Source organism: Scomber scombrus, chromosome 14 (genome assembly GCF_963691925.1).
Source record: "Scomber scombrus chromosome 14, fScoSco1.1, whole genome shotgun sequence".
Taxonomy (NCBI): domain Eukaryota; kingdom Metazoa; phylum Chordata; class Actinopteri; order Scombriformes; family Scombridae; genus Scomber; species Scomber scombrus.
This window is the reverse complement of record NC_084983.1, coordinates 17102315-17121371: the sequence shown is the minus strand read 5'-3', so window position 1 is coordinate 17121371 and position 19057 is coordinate 17102315. Positions and strand designations below refer to the sequence as shown.

Sequence of the window (19057 nt, the reverse complement as noted above, 5' to 3'; positions counted from 1 at the left end):
CAGAAATGGAACATACAAGTATGTTTTAATAATTATCACCTGAAAATAAGAATTGTGTGTCCTCTTACATGGAGCCCGCCATGTTGCACTGCCATTGTTGCTACGGTAACCCACAACAGACAAACCAAATACTGGCTGGCTCTAGAGTTTTTTAGGGGTGTTCAGGCTGTTGCAATCTGCAAACTCACCGCTAGATGTCACCAAATCCTACACACTGCACCTTTAAGGAATGAATTCAATTTGTCATTTCATTTCCCAATTTCTATCAATGTAAACATCTAATTAATCATGTAAAGCTAACAAAGTGAGAACATGTTTTTTCGTTGTTTTTTTTAGATATGCAAAGAGAGTGAATTTCTATTTCCTGACTGATAACAGCACAGCAGCAGCTACTGTGGTGTGTATGCAGTGGGTGCCTGCATGTATTGCCTCAGAGAGGAGAAACATCATTTTTATATTCAATGCATGTGTGTCTGATGCATACACTTAGATGAAGATCCTGATTAGCAAAAATGAAAATCACTCAGCACAGAGCAGCACTATCATTACTCAGTAGGCACTGATGAACAACAGGAGGGACCTTTAAGTGACACAATACACCTCAAGGGTGTCATAAGCTCTTATTATCCCTCTGACAGAACTTAGTTGAGATTAAACAGCAGTGCCAGGGACAATAAAATGAAAGAATAGAAGTTTCATTTTAAGTCCTAAGCTAGTAGTGAAGGAAGGCCAGACAGTTCAGTTTCAGAGATGAGAACTGCTCAAAGGAAACTACCAAAAGAAATAAAACATATCTACTGTTTTGTCTTTGCCAATGTATTTCAGGTCTTATTTGTTGTATGTCCTTGCATTCCTGTTTGGGGATACAGGGCTTTACGACATATCATTGTTATTATACCTTTAGGCATGCACGGGCAAAGCAAGCAAACAAGTTTTATGGTGCTTCTAAGTCAAAGGCAGAGAGTCTCTTGAGCTACATTCACCTGAGCAACCTCTCCAAAGCCCTCTTGAAAGGTTACATATCAGATGGGAAACCCTTTGGCATTTGCTCATTTGGAATTGAAGTGCTTCACATAAGACCTTGTGAGTTTCTGTTTTTCAAATTGGAAGTCGAGTATGCAGTAAGATCAGTGTTTTTGCACTTAAAACCCATGAGAAGATCTTTGATAGGTAAATTACATCACAAGATAGTGAATGGTTTGTATATCATCTGTATTTCAACAAAAGTAGATGGCCTTTTTTTTTAGTACTACAAGAGTGGGTTCATTTATATAATACTCTTCACCTTGTTAAACACCAACCCGTCTGCACCATCATTTGGAGTAACTTACAGTTTTGGGGCAACACCGAGCTGAAACTCCTGGTAAATGAATGATGAGCAGCTAAAGAAAAGAAAACATGTTTTTTTCTTTGGCCCAGAAGAAACAGTTGTGTATTCATCACTGGTTACTGTCCACATTGCTTTCATTACCAAGGTTGAGAAAACAATCACCATTCACATCTGTCTGATTACTGAAAATGTATCAATGTTTTATTAATTCTCTCACATTGAATTGTCGATCATGGCTGTAGGAGATTCTAGTCTCTTCATTTATGCATTGCATCCCCTCACCTGTCATGACTGCGGGACTTTAATGCATTGTAGAGCATAGTTTGGAACAATTGTTTGAACAAATGGAAAATGTATAGAGGGCTTTGAGTAAATTACAATCCCATGGCCATATTTTGAGGCTCGTAACTCTTGTACACCACTTTTAAAAATAACTTCTTCAATTTTTAAATTGCTTAGCTACCTCAATAACAAGAAAAACAACAGTATCAATCCTTTGACCAAATGCCTAAAAATAAAAACTAAGTGGAACTTATGTTTTGAGCCACACAACCTCAAGGGGAGGACATTACTGTAGGGTGGGATGGATGGATCGACAACATGTAACTTAAACATTGTATAACGACCTATCCTCAATCAGCATTGGTGTCTGTTAACCATGACCACGATCTGCTTTTCTATGTTCACCAGCTAGTTGCTAACTTTGACTGTTGTTTGGTGCTTGGCAGGTCAGCTGTAGTTGCTTTATCTAGGCTTTTTTCACTTAAAACAGCCTGCAGCAGTTGAAATTGACACCATTAGAGTGTTTTGTAACCCAACCAAAGTTTTATAGAGCCGATGGAACCAGCTATTCTCTGTCAGACCAGAAAACACTGCTAATAATCTTTTTGTAAAGCAATTGCAAAGAACGCCATTTGTTATTTAGTTCAGAGGACATTTGGCTATGGCATTTATAGTAATCACATTTCTGACTGATTTAATACATTGATTTCATGTTTAAATAATGCTGTTAGCTTGCTGAAACCAAACTATCTGCTCAGCTAGCAACCACTGTCATGTTGCTCCCCCTCATCTGATTTGTGCTGAATAAAGCCGCTAGTTAGCTAGCTAGCTAGCTAGCTTAAAAAATATATTATGAAGCCTAACAGTAACCTACATTTGGTAACTAATCATTTTTATCTACCCAACTTCTGCATTAGCTTCTGTCCAACAATGTATTTTGCATAGTAGGTTTTTTCCATCATTCAAAAGGCTGGGACATGATAACAGTAGTCCATATTACAAGCTAAAATTGTATCTACTGATTTGTGTGTACAATTTGAACACCTCTTCATTGTAATAGATAATGATTTCATTAAAATTAGAAAACTACAGCGCCCATGAGAGTGTAGTTGTTTTGCTGGTAACAACAGTTGATACAAATTTAAGAATATGGACAGTACAGGAATCATATGTTTCACCTTTTTTTGACAAGAAAACCTTCATACAAAAACAAATCAAGTAAAAAAGCTAAGCTAGTTTAGAATTTGAAAGCTAAATTTTTTTTGTTTTAGTTTCACGAACAAATAGTTTTGTGTGATTGCAAAGCCTCTATACTTTATAAACTGTTTTCCATTTGTTCATTTTTGTTCAAAATGCCTATTGTATCATTTTCCATTAGGCTATAGCCAGGCTTCTAATCTTTCAGTATCTGTATTTAACAGTGGTGTGTGGGGTAATGCAACACTGAATGCAGAATACAGACATTTCGTTAAAGCTCCAGAGAAAAAAGGACTAAAATTAGCTTCACAATCCAGGCCATGAACAGTCAGAACAAGTCAGCACTGTGTCACACATCTTAGTATGTTTAGTTGCTATATTGTAGCTTCAAAGAGCCATTACTTTAATGAAAGAAAAAGAAACACAATTTATTTCAACCCTACAATGGTTACATGGAAATACACTGATATGTACTCACAAAAATGTCTCCAAGAACAAAATAATTTCACATTGAAAATGAGATTTTTAGTGTTTAACAGCTTTTGCAATAATATTTTTCAGACATTTCTCTGCTTTCAGATAAAAAGAGAACATAGATCGTCAAAATAACAGCTAATTTCTTGTATTTCAGTTTGAAAAGAGTATGTACACTTTGTCACAAACATGATTAGTTTCTCTGCACAACCTTCTGTCCTATCCTGAAAAGGCGGTTACATAACAATGTATTTGAAACTGATGAGAAGTAAGAAAGTGCCTTGAAGAATGAATCCTCCGACCATAACCAATATTGAATTTCTCTTCAAATGTTATCTTTCCTCATTTAATACAACAGGACATTTTGAGCTTGTTTCTAAAAAACAGAAATGAGGCACAGCATTTTTTTGTTTTGTTTTTGTTTTACTCATCACCTGGTTAACACATTCATAATGCTTGACTGGGGGGAGCTTCGAAGCAGCTGCATAGCATTCATGAATACTGGATCATGCCTTGTGTCAGCTTTCATGCAGTGTTCATGCTTTTATGTCATCTGTGATATAACAGTGCAATGGTGTGTCTGTTTCATAGGCAATAAAAATTCCAAAATAATCTCTTTACAATTGCCATTTCTGGTTCGAACATAGTAGAGACACATAATCAAACAATTTATAAGGGAATTATTCCATTTATCACTTCTCTTAAGATCGCATTAAGGCATTATGAATGTGTTGCTAACCGTATCTAAAACAAAGTGGCAATACTTTGTCTACATTATCTTTTTCCCAATAGAGCACCCAAGTCCAACTTGTAACAATGACAAAACCCTCTAAAAATTTCCTTTTCTGATTCTATTCATATACAACATGAAAACAGATGAAAACAAAAAATATTAACAGAATCTAAATCCCCAAAATTTGAGAATGATGCAAGTACTGAGCACCCTGTAATAACATCATGAAACAAATGTCTTGACTCTTCCAACTTTTTTATCTTGTGTGTGGCTGCACAAGGGTCAAAAGGCATAGAAAGCAAAGGAGTCGGGCCAAAAGATTTTATAGGTTCAGACTATCCTTTCTCCTTGAATGAGATCAGTTTATGAGAGCCAAAGCACAGTCAGCATGGACAGCAGAAGAGCTGCCAGACTGTACGTCACACATCGGCAACCGAGGGTAGCTGAGGTTATAGACCAACCACAGATGGAAAAAATAATATTTCAATATCCACATCAGAGTTTTTGAGTGATAATCACAATAATAAAAATGTGACAAGAAAAAATAAAACATAGAAACAAGAACACAGAGAAAGAAATTTGTGTGTATGACAATGTCATGGTCCATAGGTGCCCAAGAAGATCACACATGAAGACAGGAAGAGGACACGGAGAAAAGGGAAGCAGGAGAGAAAGAGGGAAAAGAAGGGAGAGAGATAGAAAAATAGGTCAGAAAATACAAGTTTGAAAGGTTATTAGAGACTGAATTGAGGAATAAAAAAGGAATTCTAAGTTAAAGGATCAACATAAAAAGAAGTCATAGCATGTTAGTTGCACAGCAAATGACACAATGGTTCATGGCAGGCATGGGTGGAAGGTCACAGAAATTAAGGTAATGGGGAACGACAACACTACTTTCCAACCTCTCTGTGTTAAGGTTCGGTATAAACAAAACGTTTTTTAATAAGTAATGGTGCTGATCAGTAGCAGAGTTTTGGGATAAGACAGATCACAACTTGGATGCGAGAATACATCCACAAGAGTCAGGCTATTATCTCTTATTCATAATGGCCAGTGGTGTAATGTGAAGTAGACACAGGTATATGCCTTACTTGTTAAATGTTTAATTTAAAAGCTTAATTTATTCAGCCATCAGGTCATTAATGGAGAAATTATGGACAGAGCAGGTGCTTTTAGGTTTTGGTATTTGTATCTTAAAAAGTGAAAACCAAAGGGTGGTATGCTGACTGATAAAACCCCCCCCCAATCAATTCAATATCTAATCGGCAGCTCCCTTATTAGAATGTAGAGGAGTGATGTTGGATTGGTTTAATGCTGCAGACTATTACTGATGTTAAGACTGGGCAAAATAACACCACAACGTTCATAGATTAGGTGCATTTCAAGTTGTGGTTTAGCAACTCTGCAGATAATAGTAGAAGATAAATTATATTTCTAGGGAACAGGTTTGGAAAAGCTAGTCCTCTCCTAATAGATACGCATTTTACGGGTGTAACAAAAAACATATTTTCTTCAGTAATACAAGAACTAAAGGTGACTACTACTGTAGTAGGGTACTTCACAAGACAAGATGGTTGGTGCGCACAAATAACAAAGACAGGGCAGGGCAGTGTTTGCAGTCGAGCCACTTCTTAAGCAACAAGCACACCACTAGTCATGGCAGGGTTGAATGGCCCATGCGAAAACCACACATCCACAACAGAAGCTGGTTATGAACGTCAAGTCCGTGACATGTATGAATGGATGATCTCATGTTATCAAAACTGCAAAAGTTAATAGCTGGTTTTTGTTTGTAGTTTTACTCCGATGTCAGCCTAAGCTGGGGAGATTTGGATGGATCAGTTGTCAATACCTGTTGCTTTTGTATCTATATCACCAAATTTACAAAGGCTGTAGTTATTTGGACACTTTTTGTGCATGAGAATTACAATGTTTTATCTCGCTGGACAGCATTTACCCTTCTTTGGTAAGTCTGTGATATGCAAATGCTGTCCAGCTGTGCCTGCAGAGAACAGAACTAATACAAGCCAATTCATATCAGAGTTTTTGACAGGACAGATTCAACATATTACTTTTCCCAAAGAAAAGATAACAACACTTGGATGTTTTCAGTGATCCTGATGCATTCTAAAATGCAATTAAACCACTTGCGTCAATATGTTTTTGTAGCGTTTGGCGAGTGCGACTGCTTTCTGAGCAAAAATGAAAAACAAAACAAATTTAAACAGACTGAAACCTAGGATCGACCCTGCATTCAGAAGTCGTATTGCAGTGCCAATTTAGCACGTAGAGGCAGTATATATTTACAGAAGAGCAGCTGTTTTAAGCCAAAATGATCAAGAACAGCTGTGAAATCTACTGAAAGTAAATGCAGATGTTCTGGCTAAAAATAACCCCTCAGCATTTTCCCACATGCCTTGAAGTGAAGACAAGAAAACTGTAGCAACTTGGAAGTAATACTAAAACACTAAAACAAGAAAGTAAATTAAAGGGGCACTGATTTGGATGGAATCCGTGTGAACTTAGTCTGGTGATGTCTTATGTGATCCAAACCTCCCACTGCTATAAGGCTGTTGCCTAGCAAGCGCATGAAGAAGAACATAACTGGTTTCTTTATGTGCCATGCACTGGCAGCAATTGCCTTTTAGGGTCTCCAGTTGTAAAGTACAGACACAATTAATCCAGTTGTGAGTGGCACCATGCAAAGACTGTAAGGGCTGCATCCCCACCTAACTAGGCCACACACTGTATATTCAGGTCAGTCACAAGACCTGAAATGTGAGACCCACTAAACCTGGCAGTGAAAGTGAAAGATTGAGGCTGACAGAAAGAATAACAAAATAAGAGAATATGGAACAAAGATAAAAATGAATGACGGGACGTGAAAGTAAAAATGGATTAAGAGAAAAAGTAAGCCTTTTTGAGTCCACTTTTTAAGTTGTAAATCCATCATCTAGGACTATTAGGAAGGTAATATTTTACCTAGTCAACTTATTTTCAGAGAAAAATACCCCACCAAAGCAAAAAGCCAACAGCTGCAGAAAATCAGCTTCAATCCCCGGCACTGGGCCTTTTGACTTGGCAGTCCATGAAACACAACCGTCAGTGTTTACTGGTGGGAAGCCAGTGAGGGATCATATTCGACTTGTTGGTCTATCCACTCTGTCTCTTTCTTTCTGCCACTACCTTCACCTATGGAAAGTGTTCATATCTATATTTTCTAATGATTATACCATTGTTTAATCTAGCATTATTGCAAATTTATATTACCCTCAACAAATCCCAGCACAGCATTAATAATATTAATCAAGTAAGAGTAAATCAGACACTTGTTGAGAGCTATTTTCAACCATGGAATAGTTTTGGGATTCAGGGTTTCGTTGGGAAATTGGGGATGTATTATTTTATTTACCAGGTTAATTTACTGTTTGTCTTTCACTTATTGTAATTTGTGTTTGTCTTTGTTCTCTTGTCTTTACACCGGTACACTAAAATATCAATAATATGTTGTTTTTCTAGAATATTGTGGTTAATTACTTAGCTTTGAAAGCATGAGAAAATGGTATAATGGGTAATGTGTTTCTGGAGCATTGGAGAGAAAAACCAATTGCTTTTCTTCAAATTTAGTTTTTAATAGTAGTGTCTTTTTTATTGGATCTCTTGAGATGGAAGATGAAGACGGGCAGAAAGGCCCTGAAACTGAAAGTGTGGATGGAAGAAAGGAAGAAAGGCAGAATGATAAGGAGAGAAAGAAGCAGGTCTTTTTCAGTAGAGAGAAAAAAGACAGACAGTTGGATGACAGAGATGTTTTCACTGTTTTATAGCTCAGGTATAGTGTGATGGGGAGGCAGCCCAAGTTAAAATGTACATCCTATACACAACAACACAACGACAGAGAAAAGGCTGACCGTGACCACCGGGGTAGACAGGGATTTGGTATTAACTGGAGAGAATGTGCTCCTGGTCTGACTGATATCTTCTCTGACTTTATTGCTCACTGAACCTGAGCAGCTTTATAGATACTACTGAAAACTAGAGAGTGCATAGTCCCATGATGCTGAGTTATATCTGCAGCAGCACGAAGAAGAAGAAGTATACAGTGAATACTTTGCTGTTCCTCATATGGATTCAGTTCTTATTGTTGATCTTGTGCAGCCTGGCCTTTTTTTGTGAAATGAGTGTGTTTTTAAAATGCAAATAGGGTGCTCTGTGCATGGAGAAACTGAAAAATGTATTTCTCCAAGTGGAAAAGGATTAGGTGGGGGAGACATAACTGCAAACAAGCAGAAGGTTGGCATTAACAGTAGAAAGACTCAGAGTACAGGCCAGGGGTATAATAAATATACATTTCAGATGAACCAGTTTCAAGTCAGCTGTCAATGTTGCTAAATACGACTTCAATTAAAAATAGTTTTGATAATTTGAATGTCAAAAATGGTGCAACATCTAGAATGGCGTTGTCAACAAGGACACACGTGACCAAACATACAAACACAGTGGATAGAGACTATTGGACTACATCTGACCAAATGCACTGACATAGCAGCCACATATTACGGTTATATGGTTAAGTCTTTGTTGCCATGTGATGTCACGATCTGTTGCACTATACAAAGATCACCTGACATCAAGACCAGTCACATTATCAGATCGCTTTACATGACTTTTCTCCAACTATTGAGGCACACATGGCAATCAAACTACTTGATGACCACATATCGGACATCAAATATAGTTTTTATGTAGCTGCTTGTCCATGTGTTTCTTTTCTTGTACAATTGTTCTGGGCGTTGTCATTGTCAATAGTCAAATTTCTTGCATGTACACATACTAGTTGACAATTCACTCTTCCACTGTATTATCATTTATGAACACTCTTGAGACTGCAGGCAATATTCCTGCTATCAAGTGCTGAGTCTGTCTCTGCAAAACATCTTCAGTACTGCATAGAAACCCTGTAAGTATAAATTATTGTAGAGTAAAACTACTGAACTACTGCGGAACAATACTAATAATAAACCCAGCCATTCCAAATGTTTATCCATCTAATCAAAATCCTAAACAAGCGTTTGTAAAAATTTAATTATCGGTTAAACCTTTCATATGATTAAAAATGTCAAGCTGGAGAAATATATTCTTCACATTATTCATGTCTATGACACCTCATTTGCATTTCAGAGTTAGTGCTTATTTTACACAGTTTTGTGAGACTGCGCTGACTCCCATTTCAAACTTATTGTGTAAGCCACAATATTATGTGTAACGTTTCCAGGCTTCCAGTGAATAATATAGTCCTTGATTTTACTTTCAATAGGGATTGTGTCAAGTACAGATCGTAAAAACAGTACATCTCCTCCATATGACAGACAGAGAGGATGATTCATGTCAGACCTTGTAGCCAATAAGCTTTCAATAAGCACCTAGGATCTATATAATAAGAGTCTTTCTGGTCACGGTGGTAGCCTTTGTGCACTGTGGCTGGTGTGTGTGTGTGGATGGTAGAGGTGGGATGATGAAGAATCGTACCTGGGACGGTAGTGGGCTCTGTAGCTGTTCTGAAGGAGAGGATTCCAGGCTCAGACTTGCCCTGCTGATTCTCTGCAATCACGCGAACCTCATACTCTGTATTCCAGTCCAGGCCGCTCAGCACCACATACTCACTGCCACGAGGAAGGCGGATCTCTGGTTTCCAGACGGATACATGCTTCTGAGAATGTAATATAGAGAATATATGAAAAGGGTCATTTTTGGATTATTTGAGAATGACCCCATTTCTTGGAGTGCATTGTTCTCTGATAACTTCCAAACAGCAGGGTTAACAGCTTTTTTTTTCTTGTTTCACCAGAGATTATCAAGGCTCAGTTGACTATATTTGTAGAACCTTTTTTTGCACAGGAATCATGTAAAATGGGAAATAACTACTATATTTAAAAAATAACCCTATGTATTTCCAAATAGAGTACAAGTCATTACTTTAGGAAGGTAAATTTGACTGGTAACTGAGCAGTAATTTTAAAGTATAAGGATAAAGATGTACTTAGATTTAGACACGCCAACACTGCCTGACAAAATGACTCTACTTTGGGGGAAACTTAATTCCTGAGCCATTCAAGAAAAACTGTTTATATTAGATGTTTTACCAAGCATTAGATGACAAGTTTAATGTATATTTGTACTCTAATGTCATATTGTTTTAAGATTATGTGCACTGCCTTCTATTAGACCTATGCTATCTTATGGCTGAGTGCAGAGTGAGAGATTTTGTGTCTTCTTCCTCTCATGTGAGCATGTTCAGCTGACATTTTCCAGAGGGTTAACAAAGGTAAAGCTATGATTCGGCCTTCAACCTTAAAGCTCAGCAGATCAACACACAAGTACAGAAACCCACATAGATAGAGCTATGAATGGACAAAGGGTAACTACTAGGGTGACATATTGTGTTGTGACGCACGTGACATGTGCATGTGACGCATGTGCAAATAATCACTGAATGTTTGTTCAGTTATCTCTTCAGCCGCGTAAACTAAGGAATCAGCATTTGTAAATGTGAACTGATTATTGCAATAAAACTCTGAAAAGGTAACTTGCTCTCTGTGAACTCATCTTTAATGTTTAAATAATGCAATATAAAAGCAAAGGTGTACCCTTAGCACACGAGATAGAACCAGGGTGAGTTGTGTATGCAATATCTGTAGAGACATTACAGAAAGTAGAGTAGTTTTAAAAGCAACTTATATATTCATATTTGACTAAGGGGTATTGAAAAGTACATTTATTATACTTTTCGGGCACTTTGGGAAAGCTTTTTATTTATGAAGGTACACAAATTAGCTTTCATGTAAGGGTTTTTGTGAGTTGTTGGTATTCCTTTATTACATTTGTTTGTTTTTAGGGAGGTTGGTTGTATTTGACAAGCACGTTCAACAATGCTTCTTAACTGCATTTTTTAAAGCAGAAATGAGATGGTGCTCATGTTTTGATATTTTTCTAAGAATAAAAACCCTGAAAGAATTGAACAAAATTGCAGCAAAAACAGCAAAGTGGTACCAAGTTACCTCCTTGCTCGATATACTCACAGGCTTGTATCTGACCAGGTAATGTTTAATGGGGGAACCGCCATCGTCCTGCTTGATCCAGTTCACCTTAAGAGAATTGCCCCTGTTTTGGACCTTGACCTCTAGTTTGGGGGCACTTGGTTCCCCTACACAGGACAAACCACAGAGTTATGGTTAGTTGACATAAAAAATGGCTGTTGCGTGAACATCTCCCTTAGCTTCTAAACACGAGCAACCAACTGTGGTTTCTGAACGTCCTTATGTGTCCAAATATGCTTGTGTCTTCTGGGTCAGCTAAGCTAAAACTCATTGCCAGTCATACCTACCAAACATGGGAATGTGGTTTTGTTATATGTTGCTTTTCATCAAATTATTAATACTGCAATCAGAGGACATTGGAGATGTGGAGATAATTTTACCTAGTGTTTTTAAGGCTTTTGTCCATTGTTGGCCTGAAATGATAACGTTTTTGTGCTGTCATGTTGCTCCACTAAACTTTTTAAGATGAACACAGATAATCTAACTTTATATTAAGTGTAAAGTGTAAATAACAGATCAAACAGCTCCAAACTTACACAACACACAATGAAACTTAGTTTATATAATATATAATATTTATTTATACACTAAGATTTATCTATTGGATGTGGAGACTAATGAATACCAATAACAGAGTGCTTGCTAAAGGGTTAGCATGGACCATTAAACCCAATGATCTACCAGGGCCAGATTAATGACTATGTTCTCATTACTAAAAAAGTAACAGTCTACTTAAATCTTTGTTGTTTCAGAGTGATACCCCATCCAAATCTGTCTTTTGAGTTTCAAGCTTCCACCAGCTGCAAACTTGAAAAATGGCCTAAAGTGCCAGCAGACAATTTATTTCAATATCTGTCCACACACTGCTGTTCTCTGCATCGTCCTCCATTACCATTCTGCTAGTAGCGGCATGGACTCTTCTCAGCTGCTCTAATACACCTTTGTCACTCTTGATTTGACATTGTTGTGTAGACACTTTGAAATTGCTTTGGCCGGCCATATCATCTGGACTGAGACGCATCTGTAGAAATCCTATTAGAATTGCATTTCAAATGACATCCAAATGTAGTTTTGATTGGATTTGTAAAAGTTGTTTTTTTTGTTTGTTTGTTGTTTGTTTCTAAAATCAATCTGGATACAATCTGGATAGACCAAAAAAATGGATTTGGGCTGGCAGTCTGAACACAGCCATACAGTGATCGCTACTCATGTCCTTCTGGTCACCATGAATTTATTTTAATCCTGACCGCAATGTTTCCCTGATCCTAATGAAGTAGTTATTTTAACCCAAACTATGATCAGGCAGTTTTTGTGCCTTAACCTAACCTTAATTAAGTTGGTGGTTGGTGATTTGTAATGATTTCAGAAGGCACTGACAAATGATGGTATCCTGCTGATGTGTGTGTCAGATCAGAAAATGCTAATATGTTGTTGTTTTTTTAAAGGAATTAAGAACATCTATTATTGTTTTATTAGAGGACATGTTAGAGCCAGCAGGGGCTGAACAAAGGCACTTTGCTCTGATGATGATAACTACACATTTCCTTAAGGCACTTTCCAAGCCTGCAGTAGGTGAATATTTGAACATTAAATATAGATTTGGGGTGGAATATCACTGTAAGGCAGCATGAGGGGACAGAGGACAGTGTGTGGCTGCCTCAGAGCCACTGGCTCAAGTGTTGTTCTCCTTGAGGCACCTCATTATCTGCTCTGTCCTCTAGAGTAATGACTTCTGGGGTTGCTGGATAATGAGCCTGTAGGCCTTGATTGCACATGTTACTCTATTACTTTCAATAACATTTACATAGTCTTGTGGGAAGGACGGTCGAAGTGTTTTGTGTGCGTGTGGCTTTTACCCCCATGCCGTTATAAGGGCTGAAGGGAGGAGACTAACAACCCAAATTCATCAATTATGTACAAATTGGTTACACACAGTTAGCTCTGTTATAATAATATTAAACTGACTAGCTCACAATGTTACAACATTTGCATTGTGCTGGCAATTTGATATTGACTGCCTACAAGCAAGTATAAAGAAAAAAACTCATGATGCGGGTTTAAATGCATGCCTTTTGCTGGCAAATCAGTGAGTAGGTGAGGAAATACAAAAAACATTAACATTAAACCCCTTGCATACATTTCAAAAGGTCACAGAAAAAAGATATCAATGGTTACGTTTCCAGACACGGTATTTAACATTTCAAACATCAGTGTTAGTGGTTGTAGTTTGTTTAATGAGAATGTATCAAGGCACTTGTTCTTGATCATATGTAATCATCTGAGCACACTGCCTGAAAACTGCATTCCAGTAGACTGGAGCGAGCATGACATAAGCTGGAATTGAATCAGACATTGTTAGTTAGTAACAGCAGCATGAACATGGCGGCAGGTAGACAATGGTACATTCAGTATTGTTATCCATGAGCATCATTCTGGGGTTAGGTTTTTTTTTTTTTTCTGAGGCTAAAACAGAGAAAGGAGGTTTTTAGAAATGAAGAGCTCCTGCATGCAGGCTGGATATTTTGGGCGCTGCTAAACACGAGGAGGGGCAACATGTGGAGCACTGCTAATGAGCTCACACTGACGCACCTGTAGGGGTCATGGTTCCACATGTGGCCCGACCTAATATAGCAGCTTCCCTCATCTTCCAGCATACATTCAGAGATAAGTGGTTAGAGTTTGAACAAGGGTCAGAAGAAAATGAACATGCTGTAGGATACAGACATCATTTTAGTCAATGTGGGTTCATAATTCCTTCTGATGCAATTTTTAATGCTGATGTAACAGCCGCGCTCACACTATCAATTATTGTCAAGAAAGAATTTGACAATACCCATTAGATAAAGCTTCTCCCATACCATTCAAATGTATAATACTGTTGCATTTAGCATGTATATGCAGAAATGGAAGTACCAACAAGACACCCAAGATGCAGACGCATGCAGAAACAGACAACATTTTCATTGTTAAACAATAGAACAAAGAAGAAGAATGCAACAAGAAAGAGGAAATAAACTTGCATGCAGCAGTAATGCAATGGGCTGCTTTGAGTCCATTCAGTAAAACACTGAGAGCTACTGTAGAGTAAAATCATTTAGAGAAAAATAAGAGAAAAACTTCATGGGTGAGTATGAAGATTGTGTTTAACAGTTCATGCAATGCAGAGTTAAGTCAGTAGCACATCGTGAAGGTGCTCTTGTTTAAATGCAATTCAAAATATGAAACATTTTTCTTTAATTCATTTTTTAATATAACTCTATAATAATTATACAATTTAAAGCGAGGGTAAACAATCAAGCACAACAAGAAAAAAACACACTGCAGAGTCAAAAATGACAAGACATGAAGTGTGCTTGGATTAAAATGTAACTGTATTAACCCTGTTGTGCCTGATTCCTTGTAAATCGCATAAACCATCCAGAAGGATATAATGCTAAATGATCTCGTTAATTCTCATCCATTTAACCTAATTCTATATTTGTCATCTTGGTTTAAGTTTGCATGGATGGCAATTTTCAATTTAAGAAAATGTGATTGTAAAATTCAAACTAGCCCACATATGATTGGCTGGCACAGCACTATGACTGACTTTGAAGTAAGATAAAATGAAAAAAAAAAAAAAATAAACTATGGAGTGAAATGTGTGAACCCAATTACAATTGAATCTGTAGCACTTGTTGCATCATTGCAATTTACTAAAATAAACATATTTTCATGTGTTTTAAAGATTTACACATTCCCTTTCCAGTGGAATCTGTTTATATAGATATTATATAGAAAAGAGCAGCCATATGTAAATGTTGATGTGCATTTACAGATGGGTAAAATTAAAGTTTTGTTCATGATGTAGTTAACTTTACAAAGACCCTTTTTCTGCCTGGTATTAAGATGCAATCTGTATCTGAATATCTTATCTGGATAAGGAGAACAATTATGATGCAGTGTTGTAGGTGTAAATATAAGCAGAAGGCACTGAGTAGAATAGTTAACAACCATATCATATCAGCTCAGTGAACTATAAGTGTTAACAAAGAATGATGTGGCCCTGGTTTGTATTTCTTATAATTCTTTAACAAGGCACTAACAAGAGGAGAGTCTTGGACTGTTAATTGGTGACGGCAGTGGAAAATGGACAAAAGCGTCATATTTGGCAAGAAGAAAGAAAGTCTTAGAATGACTGGAGATGAAATACTGTTGAAATGAAGTAGTGTGTTTTACTTAATATTTCCTACATGTATCCAGAATGGCAATAAGATGGATGAAGAATTGCCAAATAAAATTGAAAGTGTTTTAATGCCTCATCTATGAGTGTAATTTGATAAATGTCTTCTGAAGGATCATTACTGATGTGATAATCTCAAACTAGAAAAAACAAACAAAAACGAAAACAAAATTACCTGCTGTTGGCCAGCGAAGACGACATCATCAGCACCATGCAAGAGCCACATGACAAAGTCACATGATGTGCACGCATATGACAGGAAAGTATAGAGGGGAGGAGAGTGGTGGGGTTGTGGGGACAGGAAGGGGGACACATGGGAAACACACAAAACATGTTTGAAATGATGAAAATGTCAACATAATAAAACAAAATGAAGGAGAATGTTAAAGACAAAATGATACAAAAGGAACACAAACAACAAAAAGAAACGCATAAATAGATAAACAGATTTATAAAAAAATATGTATTAATAAAACATAAATAAGCTAAATATATGAAGCAGTTGCAGATGTTTAGTTTTGGTTGTTGAAAACACGTAGAGTATGACAGCAAAGGTAAAGTAAATACACTTAGTTGATTTTAAGACACAGATTTAACACACAACCAAAACTGAACATCCAAAATTGCTTCATGCATCCAGATAATCAACAGCTTTCCTCTGACAGATTTTCTTTTTCATTCTTTTCTTTTCTTTTTTTTCTCTTAACATAGCAACATTACCAGCCAGTGTGAAATTGAACTATGGTCAGCTTTAACACCATGACGGCCATTACAGACAAATTAAAGCTAAAGGAAATGCAGCAATATGCTTGGTGTCCTGTGGACAAACAATAAATCAGAAGAAGAACAGAGGAAACTGTATATTTGAGTACATACATACCATGCTGACTTAATATGGTAAAAAAAACACAGCAGACAACAGTATGAACACATGAAACATCAGGAAAAATAAGGTTTGCATCAGATGATGGTCTAAAAGCTTTTGTGAATTTTATAACAATGAATAACTACATCCTATGTGAATCTAATGTCAAATCAATGCTGTATCTGACAAAGGTGTGTTCAAAGGTAGAAATTGAGTTAGGGACACTGAAAAGGACAATTAGTACATCAGGAAAACAAATAGAATTAGACAAATAGACATGCAACAATTACTTCGTTACACTTCTATGAAATACAAAACTCAATTTTTGCTTTGCTTTTTTTTTTTTTTTTTTTTTTTTTTAAATATCAGAGGTGGTTTGCAAGTGTTGCTGATCACTGTCACCCATCTGTTACTTCACTGGTTTCTAAGATGTTCAAAACAGGCAAATCAGGGCCAAGCTCTTTGCATTGCCTGTTTGTGTAAGGTGCACAATATCACAGCAAGATTAAGAATCTCCTTTACATTATTGCTTGCCTAAACAGGCCAACTCCAAAAAAGGTGTAAACTACACTGTCATCTCTTGGAGGAGCTGATACTGAATCTAAGCTTAATGGACACAGAGAAATATTGATAGGGATCTCAGAAAAAATCAAAGTCTACAGTGACAGAGTATCATTCCTGTGGAAACCCAGGATAAATGCTAAATGATGTTTTGATCGATCATTCGGGCCCTCCAGCGGGTATCTGGGTAGCTGTACCTTCATAAATCTACTCAGCCCTGTGACAGGTGGCACCATTCTCTAACACTGAGCTAATGTACCATTAAACTGCCTTTGAATCCTACACTCACCTGGCCATAAATCTGCATTGTATCTACTTAGGCTAACCTACATTAGCTACCACTATCACTGTAAAGCATGTTATATCCACTTAGGTATATAACATCACTAGCTAACAATCTCCTAGATAACACAAAGCATCTCATCTCAACCCTTCAAACAAATAACCGAGCCTCCTCTGCTACCCTGTGGTTTTAATAGGGGCAGTAGGAGGTGCAGTGGTAAAATAGTATCCATAGCAACATTAGTATTTAGTGACATTGAACTACTGACTTTTCATTGGCTTATTTAACCCTCCTGTCGTCCTCCCGGGTCCGTCTGTTTTGACTGTTCCTTCTTTCCTTCCTTCCTACCTCCCTCCTTACTCCTTTCCTTCCTTCCTTACTTCTTTCTTTCCTTCCTTCCTTCCTTCCTTCCTTCCTTTCTCCTTCCTCATTTATTTCCTTCCTTCCTCCCTCGTTCCTTACTCCTTTCCTTCCTTCATTCTTTCTCTTTCTTTCTTTCTTTCTTTCTTTCTTTCTTTCTTTCTTTCTTTCTTTCTTTCTTTCTTTCTTTCTTTCTTTCTTTCTTTCTTTCTTTCTTTCTTTCTTTCTTTCCTTCTTCCTTGACCAGAGGACAACAGGAGGGTTAAGACATCGATATTTGTTAAATTACAGATACTTCTGTACTATCCACCACTGGTTTGGAGTTTTCAGTTGCATTTTACCAGTTGTTGACATGAATGATACTTAGAGTAAATTCTTGAAGACACAAACACGACATAAGGTGTTAGCATTATGTAACTACTTTCAAACAGTGTTAGCAAGGGTTAATACTGCACACGGTGTATGATTGATGATTGTGTTATGATTCTACTTTCAACCAACTACTTAATTACAAATATGGTTCCTATAAAAAAATCACTTCAGTGTCAGTATGGAGTTGTGCAGCCACTGATCTACCAATGCGATTTGAATCTTCACGAGCAGGTATGTTATGTTAATTATGTCACACACAATATCATAAAATCAGTCCATCAGAGGTTGAACCTTCATTTCCTTGACAAATGTTAGTAAAATCTATTAGATTTCAAGCCATTTAACAAAGCCAGTAAGATGCCGACTCAATTTGCTGTTTTTCTACGCTCTACCGGCAGATGGAGATGAGCCCTTTTTATGAGCCACAAAAGTAATAAATGGACATCTACACTAACTGTGAGGCCAAGCAGGTAAGAGACACAGAAGTGGAGAGAGACACACTGCACACTGGCATACTCACTAAGCGCCATACTGGTGGCGGCGATAGGGGGTGGTGTCTCTGATGAAACTGAAAGATGGTGAAAACATGGTGAGAGATGCTAGAGTTCTTCTTAACAACACAAGAGTAGTGCAGGGTCGTTTTTTTTTTTCTTTTAAATCTTGGTGATAAGGAATTCCTCTGGAACATTTGACTCCTCTTATATCAGCTATCAGTTTTTTGTATCATGCAATGGGAACGTCCATAGTGAGAGATGTAAAAGAATGGAGTTTGAACTGGGAAAGTCGAACTTGATAGTCGAAACTTGCAACAACACAACACAATTGGGACAAAAACATTCTTACTGAAATCATCAGTTCTCTTCAACATACATGAGCTCTACACCTGTACTCATTTAACTTCAGCCAACCCAATTTGGCTGCAACAAATATTAGATTTCTACTCTAGAGACTCTAAGGAATTAAATCCTATGTTAACAACTACAGACAAGTCAGTGCTTGAGATGTAAAGAACTGCTGCAATTGACTTTGACCAGCTTGGTTTTAGAAATAAAATTGGTCCCTGAATGCTGGACTGTGGCTGCCCACTGCTCCTTAGCAGTTAGGATAAGGGAAATGCTACAGACACATTTCCCCATGATGATTAAAAAAGTACAGTTTCTAAGTTGAAACAGAATGTGTTGCCTTGTAATTTTTAGGGCTAATGCCTGCAAGCATTAAAGCTTATGGAAATAAAGATAAGCATGCCTGTGCATTCTCTCAACTATTTTCAGAGTGTGAGTTGTA

At 37.2% G+C, this 19057-nt stretch overlaps 1 protein-coding gene across 1 annotated transcript in view; it reads right to left on the bottom strand.

Moving 5' to 3' along the window:
• LOC133993527 (neural cell adhesion molecule 1-like) overlaps positions 1-19057 on the bottom strand; it is a 243751-nt gene that overhangs the window by 17182 nt on the left and 207512 nt on the right. Inside the window, exons 17-19 of the mRNA XM_062432516.1 lie at positions 18294-18341; positions 11093-11217; positions 9543-9723 (exon numbers count right to left, since the gene is read on the bottom strand). Coding sequence (XP_062288500.1) covers positions 9543-9723; positions 11093-11217; positions 18294-18341 — 354 coding nt within the window. The remainder of the gene's footprint in view (positions 1-9542; positions 9724-11092; positions 11218-18293; positions 18342-19057) is intronic.